At 40.9% G+C, this 14,792-nt stretch overlaps 1 protein-coding gene across 1 annotated transcript in view; it reads left to right on the top strand.

The window, feature by feature from the left end:
* LOC124606551 (gem-associated protein 5) overlaps positions 1-14,792 on the top strand; it is a 344,051-nt gene that overhangs the window by 190,792 nt on the left and 138,467 nt on the right. The window contains exon 12 of the mRNA XM_047138535.1: positions 1,576-1,703. Within this exon, the coding sequence (XP_046994491.1) occupies positions 1,576-1,703 (128 nt within the window). The remainder of the gene's footprint in view (positions 1-1,575; positions 1,704-14,792) is intronic.

The raw sequence follows: 14,792 nt of genomic DNA, 5'->3' as shown, positions 1-14,792 counted from the left end.
ACATGTTCAATTACCCGAAAGTTCCTAAATGCAATATAACATATACCGTACAGTTAAAAGGAAGTCACGCTTGATCAAGGTCCGCGTCACTTTCCATTTTTGACCAGACATTACGTCTCAGAACAGAAAGAAAGAAAGAATAATAATAATAATAATGCAAAAATTGTGAAATTGAGACACTTTCCACTCCTAGATATTTCTAGAAAAGACAAATTTCAGTTAATTCCTTTGGCAGTGAAGAAAATTTTGATTTGTTTATTATGCAACTGTGTCGAAACTACTTCTGCGGATCCAAGTAGTCACAATCATGAATTTGTCAGCAGAAATAGCTGCTACATCCATTGATGTAATGAACTGGATGTACATTTTAGAACTCAAAAACTATAGAAGGATAATACATAATCCTATATAAATCATTCATAAGTTATAATCCTTTAGTCTCTCTCTCTTTTTCTTTCTTCCTTTTTCTGTTCCACTAGTACCAGTTTCGAATAGTTGCTAGCACTTGAAGTAGCAATGCCATTACACTGGATTCATAAAGTCTCACTGACATTTTACTATGTTCATAAGATCTCACTCCACTGTCATCCGTACACTTGGTGTGATCAGGTAGTAGTCTGATCCCTGATGATAATCTGAAGACAATCAGAAGTGGAGCTCTGAGTGCAGTGGCTTAAAAAGACATGGATCAGTTATAATTGCAGGCAGCGAGGTGACGCAAATTCAGCATCACCTGATGGCATGTGTAGTACCACCTGGCGGTATGTAACGAGCCCTCTGTAGCAGCAGTTCATTGGTAGCTGATTTAAAGGTATCTTCTGTGAAGATGAGAGCTGTGGGCAATGCACCGAGTGCAGTCAATGAACAGACCGTTGATACTGCAGTATTCCTTGTTGACTTTTAACATTAATGCCAACCACAAACACACTTTGTTTTAACAATTTTATTGTCAGACTCAGCACTTTCACCTGTTCGCTGATTGTAACTGGCAATAAAGTTGTTAAGACATTATGTTAATCGGACTACTCTTTCGACCAAGTCTGTTTTACCGACCTATTGTTTTGTTTAGAAATTATTTGTTTAAGAATATAAATTGTTCAATATAGTACACTGATTTGAGCCATAAATGTCAGAAAAATGTATTTGCACATGGGGAATTGAACTCAGATATCCTATTTTAGTTTCCATTTTTTCCACCTAAGTACATGTATTTCTAACAGACTTGTCATTAGATACATATCAGTGACCCTAATCACAGCCTCTCTCTGAATTTGTTTTTGATATGGGTATAGGTATAGTGCAGATTATACACTTTGAAGTTGATTGCTGTTTGATGGAACTGATACTTTTAATTGTTTTGTTATGTTGTATTTTTGTCAGGTTTCATTGTTAGTTTGTAGCATTGATATTATTTTTAAATTTATTTTTGCACTTACTATGCCCATCAGATTTAAGTTTTTATCTTCCGTGTTATTAGAAAAAGCGTTTAACTTTGAATGGCATGCTAATAATTGCTTGGTAATCTTTTGCTAATTTTGTAAATATTAGATTCCAGTTTATTTTTTTGTGCTTTAGGTAGTGCAACCACTGACAGAAAACCAATGGCTGAGTTGAGTGGACATTTGAGCAGGGTAGTGAGTGTGTCTTGGAGTCCACATATTAGTGGTCAGCTTGTATCTGCTTCGTATGATGGAACAGCGCAGTTAAGTATCTCATATTAATAAGGATTATTGAAATGAATTGTATATCAGTCAGTGAACTTAGTAGATTAAGAAAAGGATGAATTACTTTATTATTGAGATGATCAGTGCTTTGCCTGTTGGACTCGTGCTTAATTATTGTGAGCTGTGGTCCACTATTTCATATAGAATATCTGATTGTACTTTTAACAGTTTGCGGAGCTGACACACATACAAATACATCCCACAATTTGTAATATGTAGGTATTTCATCAGAAATGGTCTGTAGGAAATGTGGAAAATAAATGAAGGTTACGGTAATCATTGTGAAGTTTTTATGCCAGAAATCCTACTCAGTTATCCCTGTTTCAATATTTGATAAGTAGAAGTTGCTCTTCTTTTAAAATATAATGAAGGTCATGTTGGGAGAGAGGAGTACTTGTCTCAGAGTACTAGTTCAAAGAAAAAGGAGAGACTGGTTGATAGGACACATCCTGAGGCTGGTAGGAATCATCAGTTTGGTAATAGAGGGAAGTTTGTGCGTTGGGCAATTGGGGGGGGGGGGGGGGGTAATTACAGTGAGAGACCAAGGTCTGACTACAATAAGTAAGTTCATATGACAGTTGTTATCAGAGATGAAGAGGTTTGCATGGGATGGAGTAACATGGAGGACTGCCACAAACCACTCTTTGCACAGAAGACCTCAACAAAAACCACAGTTTTAAAGCTGGAATAAAAAAGGATATTTCAGAAATAACTTGCAACAAAAGACTGCATAGTCCAGTGCTGACAACATCAACAACAATGATACTTATTTCTGGCGACAATTGCAGTATGGTCAGTTGGCAAATTTAAAGGTAAAAAAACTCCCTAGTAATCAGAAGTGTTTTTTCCTTCCCATGAGAGGAAAGAGGGATAGGTTGGGAAGGAGGGGAAGACCACTCAGGCCTCCTTCATGCCTCTCCCCTCCGCCCCTCTTGTCCTCACAATTAGTTTGGTACCTCTTCTCAAACATATTCCTCATTTGTTCCTGTGAAAGGAACTAACAGATCAAAAGCTGAGTATTCTTTTAAGTGTCTATTAGCTACACTGAAGTTTCACATCTTGAAGGCAAGTACTGGCCATTCTGTCACCTTGCAATTTTACAGTTTTGTCTGTCCATTTCAGACACTGTATAATCTTTGTTTTGAAAAAGTCATTTACTTAACCAAAACCAATCCAGATTGTTTTTACTGTGCATGCTATTTCTTTTCAGTGTATATATTATGCATTTGAGGTCTAAAAATTATATCTGGTGCTGTTGAGAATAGTTTTCGTTAAAGAATCTCTGTGCCTGACACCTTGTTCTTTTTTGTATTTGTGAGTATCCTGAAGAAACCTGATGAAATCTATAATGTTCACATATGTATTCTCTAGTATACTAACATAGGTTGAACAAGTTCCTTACTTCATAAGGTTATTTAGTGTATATTTGGTTGAAACTGAGTCGAAAGCTTTCTCAAAATCTAAGAGTTTCAAAGTTGTGATTTGTACTTTTGGCTTGTTTCTAAATTTTGTTCGCACCTTGTGAATGGTACACCAGCTACTGATAGCTGCTTGTTCATTTGCTTTTTTTAAATCTAATGTTTTTCTTTGTGTTGTTGGTAAGTTTAGTGAATAGGTATACTCCGTAAGTACAAATAGTTTCGGGCCTGGCTTCATAAAAATATAGAAAAATATTTTAAGATGGTGGTTTAAATGCATCAGATAGTTTACATATCTCCCCCCCCCCCCCCCCCCCCCCCCCCACACACACACACACACACACACACACACCTAAACTTACATTTACACTTTGATTTACTGAACATTAATACAACCAAATGCAACTGTTGGAAACATTGTTTGCAGTGTTGTTCAACTCGCGCGTGACAGTCTTGAATGTCATTTATGTTGTCAAAGTGCTGACACTATCATGTGAATTTCTATACTTTGTCCTTCTGTGGTAGGTTTGTATGATGCCAAGTCTCATAACCTGTGACAATAAAACTGCCCCCCCCCCCCTTTCTCCCATGTGAGAAAGAATTTTTCACATTTTGGATTTCAATCAAGTCATTGCAGGTGAACATGCATCATTTTATTCGGAAGTCAAGGTGTGAGGAACAGATTTGGGTCACACTTTTGCCTTCTTCAAAACATTCTGGAGAATGTCTTGAACACTTGATTTAGAGATATTGCTTCATTAAGATTTATTACAACAACATTGACACACTACAGGCACATAACCAATACTTAACACTGCCTGCTAACAACTGATCGGTTGAATGCACTTCTATTGTTTACAGTTGTCAGTTCAAACTGCTATCAAAGTTACTGTGCCTCTGTTGTTTACAGTTGCTACTGGAAGTTGCCACCACAGTCACTGCACCTCTGTTGTTTACATTTGTTAGTGGAAGTTGCCACCACAGTATCTGCACCAACATCGCTTGTACGCCAGGAAGTTCCTTTTGTATGACTTATCGTCCTGCTTTAATCAGTTCTACTGAAAAATTCCTTTTTTCATACTTCAAGTGGCTTTATGTACTTCATTTGGCAGTATTTCTAGAATATCACTATTTTCATTTTCGACCATTTGTGATTTTCATTCATCTTGCGAACAATTTGAAATTTTAAAACATCCACGTTGTCTTCATAAAATGTTTATCCATTGTATGTTTCCAGTCATCACTCTCATCACTTGTGACTTGTTCATTGATTAAGATGGTGTAATGGTTAAGACCACAGGTTCATATTCAAGAGGACTGGGGTGTGATTGTCTGTAAAGCATTCGAGCTTCAGATTTTCCCAAAATTACCTGGGGGTAATGGCCTGACAGTATGTTTCAAAAGGACCGTTGTTTTTATTACCCATCCTTGTTCATTCTGATTTTGAGCTGCATCTTTACCAAGGAACACTCAGGAGCATTGCCTCCAGTTTAATACTCATGTCACTGAAAAGGTGCTTGAAACAAATATTAGAGTCATTGATGGTAAGAAAGAGCTGAAATCCTTAAACATGAATAAAGCTTCAGGGCCCAATGGCACACTGGACTCGCATTCAGTAGGACAGTGGTTCAAACTCACATCCATCCATCCAAATTTAGGTTTCCTGTGGGATGGTTTCTTTCAGAGGGACGGATGTTTTCCTTCCCCATCGACATAATCCGAACTTGCACTCAGTCTCTGATGGCCTTGATGTCAACAGGAATTAAAATCAGTCTTCCTTTCTTCCTACTAGGGCGCAATGGCAGGATGTCCAGCATCGTGGAAAACCTAGAAGATAGGGAAATCTCAGGGAATTTTTTGTTCTAGGGAACACAAGAAATTTTTCCATTTTCCATAAAGACCCTGGAAAGACATGATGTCTCATTTGATTTTGGCCAGAGGCATTTGTCTGCACTCTGCTTGGCTTGATGCAGTACTGTGCTAACTGTTCACTATCAGCAACAAGCCAACCAACTCAGCCAGGCCAAGTCCAGATGAGCTATGCAGAGGTTTGTTGTTGTTTACATGGAATAGCTGGTATGCCTGTCACCGTAGCCTGGCCATCCTATGCTAGTTTGTTGTTGTGTCATGATTCTTTGTGTTTGTAACGCAATGTAATGCTCAAGGATCTGTGATGTGTTTGTGTGGTTTACATTTACATCTTTTCAGATGTACTGCTTTGTTTGCTAACATGGTTTTTATCACAAAGACATGTGCTTTTAGGGGAGGTTGTGGCCTATTCAAATCCATTAATTTGGAACCAGGAATGCTAGGGTGTGATAGGTTTGCACACAGTTCATTTTTTGGACATATAACAAAAAATTACTGTTGTGCATGCTAACAGCTGTCTATCTCATTATGTTGTGTACAAATAAGATTGATTACAGATCTTTAGTGGTAGGAACCTTATTGTGTAATTAGAACACTAACCAGGAGTCATTGGGGCTTCGGCATGTAGTTGTTGGCTTAATTGACATTGAGCTAAAGCTTGCAGTGGAATGCAGGGGGTCAGATGTTGAGTGGGGACTGTGGAAGTAGGTGCCTAAGGTATTGGGGTGAGATGACTTTTTGCATCACTTCTACCCACAATGGCCAGTATTTCCAATTCTGCTGTGGGTTTTAGTCAACATAAACTACTTTCAATTACACACGTGCAAGGAAGATTTTATCACTTTGCTTTGGACCCACTCAGGGAGACGCATAAGTGATGGGGAGTGGTGGAAGTTGCTCATGACAAAGAAAAAAGCACAGTTGTGAAATTTTCTAGTGGCATCCTGTCTCTGTGAACTCTTGGATCACATCTCACTTTGTTGTTTAAGTATGATCCTGTCTAATGCCTATGTTACCTCAGGCTTACTCAAAGAACTGTAAATGTGCATTCAACCCTTGCTGGACTGAGTATTGAGAATTTTGGTGGATCATAGAGCACACATCTGAAAATTCAATGTTTGGTTCATGTTGTCTAAAATAAACTTGTCACTCAAAAATACAGACAAGCAAACCTTGTCCAGTCTTGCAAAGGAAAGAAGTAAGCTGGGCTCCAGGCTGCTAGGAAGCTTACATTGTCTATATCCATGCTGTTCGCTGCAAATAGACATGAGTTTGTAATTTTTGCTCCGTATGCGACTGTCAGTTCAACTTTTGCTATTGCATTGAACATGGCCTCTGCAGTGCCACCTGCCACCTCTGGATGCCTCCAACTAAATGTCAACTCTGACAATGGAAAGGACAATCTTGATGATGCCCTTGATTCACCATGTGTACCGGAAATAAAATAACCAGTTTCAGTGAAAAAAAGCAGTATTTCTAATCAGCTTCCATGTACTTTTTGTCTGCTGCAATGCAGGCAGGGAGTGCAGCATGCAATTGTGGTGTGTCCTAGCTACCAGGCATTACCCTGAGGCAGTCACATCAAGCACCTACTACAGGAACTTCTGGACTGTGGCCGATGATACTAGATTATGTGCAGAGGGATGATATGATGAAGACAGAGATCCATTTCTATCTGTTGGCTGCTGTGAGGCACCAGTCTTCTCAGGACATTGGCACCTTAGCAGCCAGTAACATTACCTCTAAAATGCAGCTTCAGAAGTCAAAAATAAAATGCGGCATTGCATTTAGACTGGAGCCATTTTTCACAAAATAACTGCAGGAGAGTGTTGCTGCATGTGATGTGATAGTGATGGTGTTTGATATGTTTGCATGTTTTTGGAATAGTGGTTGTGCCACATTTCTAGCTGGTACCTCACTTCAGTGTTTTTGAGAAAAAGTGCTATAAAAGGTTTAGTTGAATTTGAGGCTGGTGCATCCAATCGGAGGTAAATCTAAAAACGCAAGTTATTCATTCGTCCATGGATGGCCATTGTGTTAATGAAGCTTTTCTAAGAGAGCTGAAAAGCCAGCTCAAAGGCAAGGGTAATTGAGAGGGTACCATGCTTTTGGACTTTGGGACATGTGGCCTACATATAGAGCAAGATGGCTTTAAGACAGGTTTTACTAGCTTTAGTTGGAATCTTGTTCAGTTTCTGAGAGCTTTGTGTAATCTTCTCAATGTTCCCTCCTGCCAAGCTGATTTCAACAATATTATAAGCACGTCAGTTTTCCCACAGAAGCTTTTTGCTGTTGGTTGGGTGGAAAATAAAATTGTGCCTGTCTGGGCTCAGGAAATGTTTAAAAATGTGTAACGGCAGTAGAAAGAGTGAAGAAGGAACAGAAGTGGGCAAAACCAAAGCCTAAGGTCACTACTGTAATTCCTGGGAGTCTTAACTACGAGGTAGTGCGTGAGTCGTTTAGGGGCAAGATGCTGACAGTTCATTTCACCTTTTTTGAAACTGTAGCTGCTCAGGTTGACTTGTTTATGACTAAATTTCAGTGATATGCTTGTGTAACTCCTTTCTTCTGTAATTCCCTGTTGTTGGTTGTCAAAGAATTAATTGAGAAAATTTGTCCAAGCAGAAGTTTGTAGAAACAGTGTAGCATCAGCACAGATCTGAATAACAATTAAAACCAGTGGCAGCCTCAGAAAGTGGACATCAGGTAAGAAGCAGTGAAGATCTGGGTCAATATTACATATCGGAGAAATATATCTTGGTGTTCCAGAATGAGTGCCTTACATTTGTGAAGAGTATGGTATCCACAATTATGGATAAATAGCCCCCGGCTTATTTCTTTATGAAAGGCGTTCCATGTTCTGTCCTCGAAGTGCCAATTAATGCTGACCATGAGAATAGACAGTTATGCACTGCATTGATATGTCTCACTACCTTATATTGCTTTGGTGGCCATGATGATGGCGCCTTTGCCGATGAGTTCCAAAGTTTGGTGGAGCTGATGCTAGTAAAGGAAGTCCTCAAAGAATTTGATGGGGATCATGTTCGCATCAGTCAGTTCTGGATTATGGCCATTTGGGTGAAGAGTAGACGTGAAAATTTGAAGAGATTTATCAAGATTTCTTGCAGTCTTTTCCATGACTGTGCCAGCCTTAGAAGAGGTTTCTCTGACAACTCCATTCTGGTAATAATTTGACTGAAACCTTTCTCATAGCTGTTCATACTGTTGGAGATGTCATGAAGGTCACTGGGGGGGGGGGGGGGGGGGGAGGGGGGGGGGGCGATCTGTAATCATCACAAAACAGTTAATACACAGCTTTAGAAATGCATGTGATAGGTGCCATGACATAGTACCAGAGAAAAGGACAGTTGAGAAGTCAGAAGAAAATGAGAGAAAGAAAAAAGTGAGTAGAGACAACCTAAGAGCACTACAAACTATAAAAAACAAAGCTCATGGAAAGAGGTGAGAAAGAGATTTATCTGATTGAGGTAGTAATTCTATCACTGCAACTACTTGTTTGTGACTTACTGTCCATTTATGTGTCCTTGTTAGACTAGTGTATTACTGTGATTCGTCAGTTTCTCCCGGCATATTTGTTGAGCAAGCAGTCCATTGGTATGCTGCCAGTACATAGTGTCCAACGGACACTCTATTTCGGCGATCAGACATTCAGACATGTCGCCGTCATCAGGTGCGCTGGCAAACTGAACTCGTGAGGGTGTGCTTCTGACTATATCCCCTAACCTGAGAGCTGTTCCACCTGTGATCCGCACACCTGTCTTTGTGTCAGGGGTCACAGAGGTGCAAATGTCGGCATCTGTGGTAGCGTTGATGTAGATGCCCTGTTTTCCCTTGTCGCCAGATCGTTTTGTCTGCTGAAAGTCTTCATGATTAAACTTAGTGCTGATTCCCAAGCCATACTAAAATTATAGCCACAGTCTTGGTTGGAGACATTTTCCCTGTTGCGAATTTCTATGATCTCTCTAATAATGCTGTCCCAGTATTTGGAAGCCTGTGCCAAGATCCTGGTACGTTCATACTCCATCACGTGATTCTTGGACAAACAGTGCTCTACAACTGTGGACATGTTGGGATGCATGAGTTGAGCGTGCCTCGGGTTTTCTCGGCAATGATCTTAAATGGTGTGTCCTGTCTGTCCAATATATGAGGGCTGTTCAGAAAGTAAGGTGACTTTTCAAATTTTGCAGGCGATGTAAATTACATTTTTATTATGTTGGTACACACATCCCCGACATATGTTCACCGTTTTCAAGTGAACAGCATACTTTGTGTTTGACAGATAGAAAGGTTAGACCTGTCTTAGTGTGCTTGACGATTTTCGATTATTATAAAAGTAGAGCAAAGAATTTGCATCAAATTTTGTGTGAAAAATGGAATCAAATGTGCTAAAACACTTGAAATGATGACTGTGGTATATGGTGAGTCTGCTCTAAATAAAAAAAAATGTTTACAAATGATACAAGCTCTTCCAAGATGGCTGAGGAGATGCCAATGACGAACTTTGCTCTGGACGCCCCAGCACATCAATAACAGGTGATAATGAAGCTGTGAAGAAAATTGTTTTCGAAAATTGTCGGATTATTTTAAGAGAAGTTGCTGAGAATGTTGGCATATCAGTCAGCTCTTGTCGTGCAATTTTTTCTGATGCTTTGTGCATGAGATGTGCATCAGTGAAGTTTGTTCTAGAATGTCTTAATTCTAATCAGTAGAACTGTTGCATTAGCATCGCTCAGGAGCTCTTGAATGACATCAGTGATGATACTGATTGGCTGGAAAGGGCCATAACTGGTGGTGATACATGGGTTTACAGTTATGACATCGAAATCAAAGCCCAGTCATCCCACTGGAAGCATCCCGCAGAGCCAAAACCGAGAAAAGCATGCCAAGTTCGATCAAATGTCAAAGTTCCGCTCACTGTTTCTTTCAATTACTGTGGCGTAATGCATCATGAATTTTTGCCTCAAGGTCGTAGGGTCAGTAATGAGTATTACCTTGATGTTATGTGCTGTTTGCGAGAAGCAATACACAAAAAAGTCCAGAATTATGGAAAACCAATTCATGGCTTTTGCATCAAGACAATGCACCTGCTCATTCATCATTGCATGAGAGATTTTTTGGCCAAAAACAACATGATAACCGTGCCTCAGCCGCCATATTCACCGAATTTGGCCCCCTTCTACTTTTTCCTGTTCCCAGACTGGAGAGATCTATAAAAGGATGAAGATTTTCAACAATTGAAGAAATAAAAACTTCATCGCTGGAAGTACTCAAGGCTGTACCAAAAAGTGCTTATGAGAAATGCTTTGAGGATTGGAAGAAGTGTTGGCACAAGTGTGCTGTATCTGAGGGGGATTACTTTGAAGGGAACAACATGCATATTGATGAATAAATAAATATTTTTTCATAAAAATATAAAGTAACCTTACTTTTTGAACACGCCTCATATGTCTTTCCACACTGACATGGAATCTGTTATACTCTGGCCTTCCACAAACTTAGGTCCTCTTTGAAATCAAAGATGATCTCAATTTGCAGACAGTCACCATGTACTGGATTCCATGTTAGTATTAAAAGACATGTACTGGACAGGCAGGGAGCACTGCTGAAGATCGTTGCCGAGAACACCAGAGGCACACTCGACTCGTGTATCCCAGTTAGTCAGCAGTCACAGGGCATTGTTTGTCTGAGAATCACGCAATAGTGTTTGAAAGTGCCAGGATGTTGGCACAGTCTTCCAAATACTGAGACAGCCTTGTTGGAGATGTCATAACAATTTACACCAGGGACGATCTCTCAACTGAGATTGGGGTTAATCTTAGCAAGGCTTGGGAGTCAGCAGTGAGTTTAGTGAAGAATACTCTCAGCAAACAAAACGATCTGGTGACCAGGGCGAACAGAGCACCTACATCATCCATACCACAGATGTCAATGCTAGTGTCTCTGTAACCGCCGAAGCAAGGACATGGTGCGGACCACAGATGGAATGCCTTGCAGGAGCAGGGGATATAGTGGGCCGCGTGCCCTCTGGAGCTCAATTCGTTAGCGCATCTGACACTGGCAACACATCTGATCACCGAAATATTGTGGCCGTTGGACACAATGAACTGGCAGTACACCTGTGGACTGTTTGGTTGACAAATGAATTTGGAGAAACTAAAGAATCACATCATAGAACTTTATGGGGAGGAGATGTATCACAACATGAAGAAATTCGACAAGCTTTACCATCAGAGATGCCTTTCCTGAGTGCTCTAGCATTTCTGAAGAGATGTGCCGAACTTTGCTAAGGTCAGGCAGCACATCGATTCTGCAGCAGCCAGGAAAACTGAAAAGTGGGCCAGCCTTGCCTTGATACATGAGAGAGTGTACTTTTCTCGCTGGAGCATTGAGTATACTTCCCAGGAACTATTTAGATGAAATTTGCAGTTGGCTAATCATTTTAATTATTGGACCTAGGACTGGATTTATAGTGTTACCTGGGTGGCAGCCAATTCTGCTCAAAGGAAAGCTACAGGATGTCAAATATTAAAGTTGTCACGTATCTCTGACAATTCATCACTGGAGGCACCAAGTAAGACCGTGAACAATCTGACTGACTTGGAGCGGAGTAATGATGCAGTTTCATTTCCTGAGAAGGGAGTTAACTTTGCTCCCACTTCGGTCATGGACATCATCAGCACAGTTGAACAGTTTGCAGCACAACTACTGCCTAAAACAGCTGAAGAAGTATGTTGTGAAACCTGCCATGCTCTGACGAGAACTAAGCTTTTGAAATCATACATTACCAGCAGAGAAAGGGCGGCCATTTGGGACCTGAGAGGGTGCCCTGAGAGTGTTGTCTTACTTCTTGACAAAAGCAGCGCAACTGTTGTTCTTTCCCACAAGGACTACTTTGGGATAACACAGAGCCAGCTAGATGAAGTCTCCTACTGGAAGACCAACACTCACCCCACAAAGAAGGCGAAGAACGATACTAGGGCTCTTCTCAAGGACACGGGTTTACAAGAGGGGGTTGCCAGGAAACTGTTACCGTAAGGACTTGTACTCTCAAAACTTTATGGACTTCCTAGAGTCCACAAAGATGAGGTGCCTTTGCACCACACTGTCAGCAACATTAGGGCACCTATATATTTGCTGACAAATTACCTGATAGAAATACTAAGCCCTCTTGTGGGTAAATGCACTCATCATATCTGCAGTTCCGTGGTTTTTGTAAAATGTCTCAACAACTTCAGAGTGAAAGACTCAGATATCCTGGTGAGTTCTGATGTCATTTCATTGTTCACCAGGGTACCTCTATGAGAGTCACTAGAGCTTATTTGTTAGAAATTTGACACACAGATCACTGGATTTTTAGACATGTCCGGGGCCTCCACATATTTTCTGTTTAATTGAGAATACTATGAACAAATAGGAGGAGTCACAGTAGACAACCCACTCTCACTTGTGGTTGTGAATTTGTATATGGCATACTTCAAGGAAGAAGCCCTGGCGTCTCCAAATTGAAACCCATTTGTTTTTTCTTTATGTGAATGGCACTTTCGTTATATGGCCCCACAGAAGGGGCAAACTTGCTGACTTCCTTACTCATTTTAACTCCGTACATCCCAACATTAAATTCACTATGGAGACGGAAGCAGAAGAAAGATTACCTGCCATTCATGGACTTCATGGCCAGGAGAAGAGCTGATGACACCTTGGTTCATGGCATGTACCAGAAGAAGACAGACACTGACCTGTATTTGCATACAGACAGTTGCCACCACTCTTAGCTGAGGAATGGGGTACTAAAAGCACTAGTACACTGGCCATCCTCTATTTCAGATGCAGAGTGTCTGCCTGAGGGATTGGAAAACCTCAGAACTGTATTTCGAAATAACAGGTATCCAGAAAACACACTAGATGCACTCTTCACCCCACAACAGTACAACCTGTGGAGATGGAAGAGGAAGAGGCAGCCACTGCCTTTATACCATACACTGGCACACTATTAGAAAAATCGGAAGCACATTAAGGAAGCACTGAGTAAAGATTGCCTTTTGCCCACCAAATAAAAGTGGGCATCATTGAGAAGCCTCAGAGGTGAGCTCGGTTTGGGGAAGGCCAGTATATACCAGATTCCATGCCAATGTCGAAAGATATATATTGGACAGACAGTGTACACTGTTAAAGATCGTTGCCAAGAACACCAGAGTCACACTCGACTCCTGTATCCCAACAAGTCAGCGGTTGCAGTGAACTATTTGTCTGAGAATCACATAATGGAGAACGAATGTACCAGGATCTTGACGCAGACTTCCAAATACTGGGACAATGTCGATAGAGGGGCCATAGAAATTCGCGCCAGGGACGATCTCAGCAATTGAGATTGCTGCTATAATCTCAGCAGGACTTGGGAACCAGCACTGGGTTTAATCAAGAAGACTCTCAGGAAACAAAATGATTTGGTGATCAGGATGAACAGAGCGCTTGCATCAATGCTGCCACAGATGCCAACGCTAGCATCTCCCCAACCGCGGACCGTAGAAGGGATGACTTTTGCGGGCAGGGGATATTAGTTGGCCACGCGACCTCAGAAGCTCAGTTCATTAATGGTGACATGTCTTATCATGAAATATTGTGCCCGTTGGACACCATGAACAAGCAGTACACCGGTGGACTGTTTGTCCGTTACTGTTCCTTCCTTAATCATTTTGTTCAGATGGTATTTGGATTTTATTCTTAAATCTCTATGTAAAAAGTGTAATTTTTTATTTGCATATATAATGCTCTTCATTTTTATGTCTTGTGTGCTGCCAACAGCTGATTGTTCCTAATTTGACTAGTTATTAATAATGTTACTTCCTACTTCCTTTGCTACCAAGTCTCATTCTACATTGTCCAGTCACATTAATGGGCCAACTGCCAAAATCCTGAATATGATCTCCAAGACCAGCACGTGCTTGTGTTGATCCATTGGGCCTTCCAGAATGATGTGATCTAGGGAATGCCACAAAAACATTCCCACAGACCATAACATTTGCCCCTTTGGCCTGGACCCTTGCTTTCAGACTTTCATGTCATACTCACCAACAGCCATCTGTCTGATGGAACAAAACTAGGTTCATCAGAACACTTAGTGGATGTCCAGTTGCTGTTATTAGTTTGCAAATTCCAGACATAATTGCCACTGAACAGCAGTCAGCATAGGTGCATGAACTAGGTGCTTGCTGTGGAGGGCCAACGGCAGCAACATTCGCTGAACAGTCATTGAGGAGACACCATTGGTATCCCTGTGATTCATCTAGATGGACAGTTTTGCAACAGTTGCACATCTGTCCATCGCCTATGGCCTGTGATGTACCACTGTTGCCTCAATGCGTTGTTAGATAGTGCCATTTTGAAACTTCCTGGCAGATTAAAACTGTGTGCCAGACTGAGACTCAAATTCAGGACCTTGCCCAAGAAAGGCAAAGGTCCCGAGTTCAAGTACGGTCCGGCACACAGTTTTAATCTGCCAGGAAGTTTCATATCACCGCACTCTCTGCTGCAGGTGAAAATGTCACTCTAGCACCATACTACCATGCACACTATACTATACCACAGCAGTATTTGAACAGTTTACAAATTTAGCAGTAATGAAAATACTTCCACCTTTGGCTCGAAAGCCAACAATCATACCCTTTTAGATATCAGATAAATTGCTCCATGTCCGCATTACGACAACAACTGCACTATATTCTGCGTCACCCAATGGTCTTTATATACCATACCATCCCCT

This window comes from Schistocerca americana, chromosome 3, assembly GCF_021461395.2.
Source record: "Schistocerca americana isolate TAMUIC-IGC-003095 chromosome 3, iqSchAmer2.1, whole genome shotgun sequence".
Lineage (NCBI taxonomy): Eukaryota > Metazoa > Arthropoda > Insecta > Orthoptera > Acrididae > Schistocerca > Schistocerca americana.
This window is presented reverse-complemented; position numbering and strand designations above follow the sequence as displayed.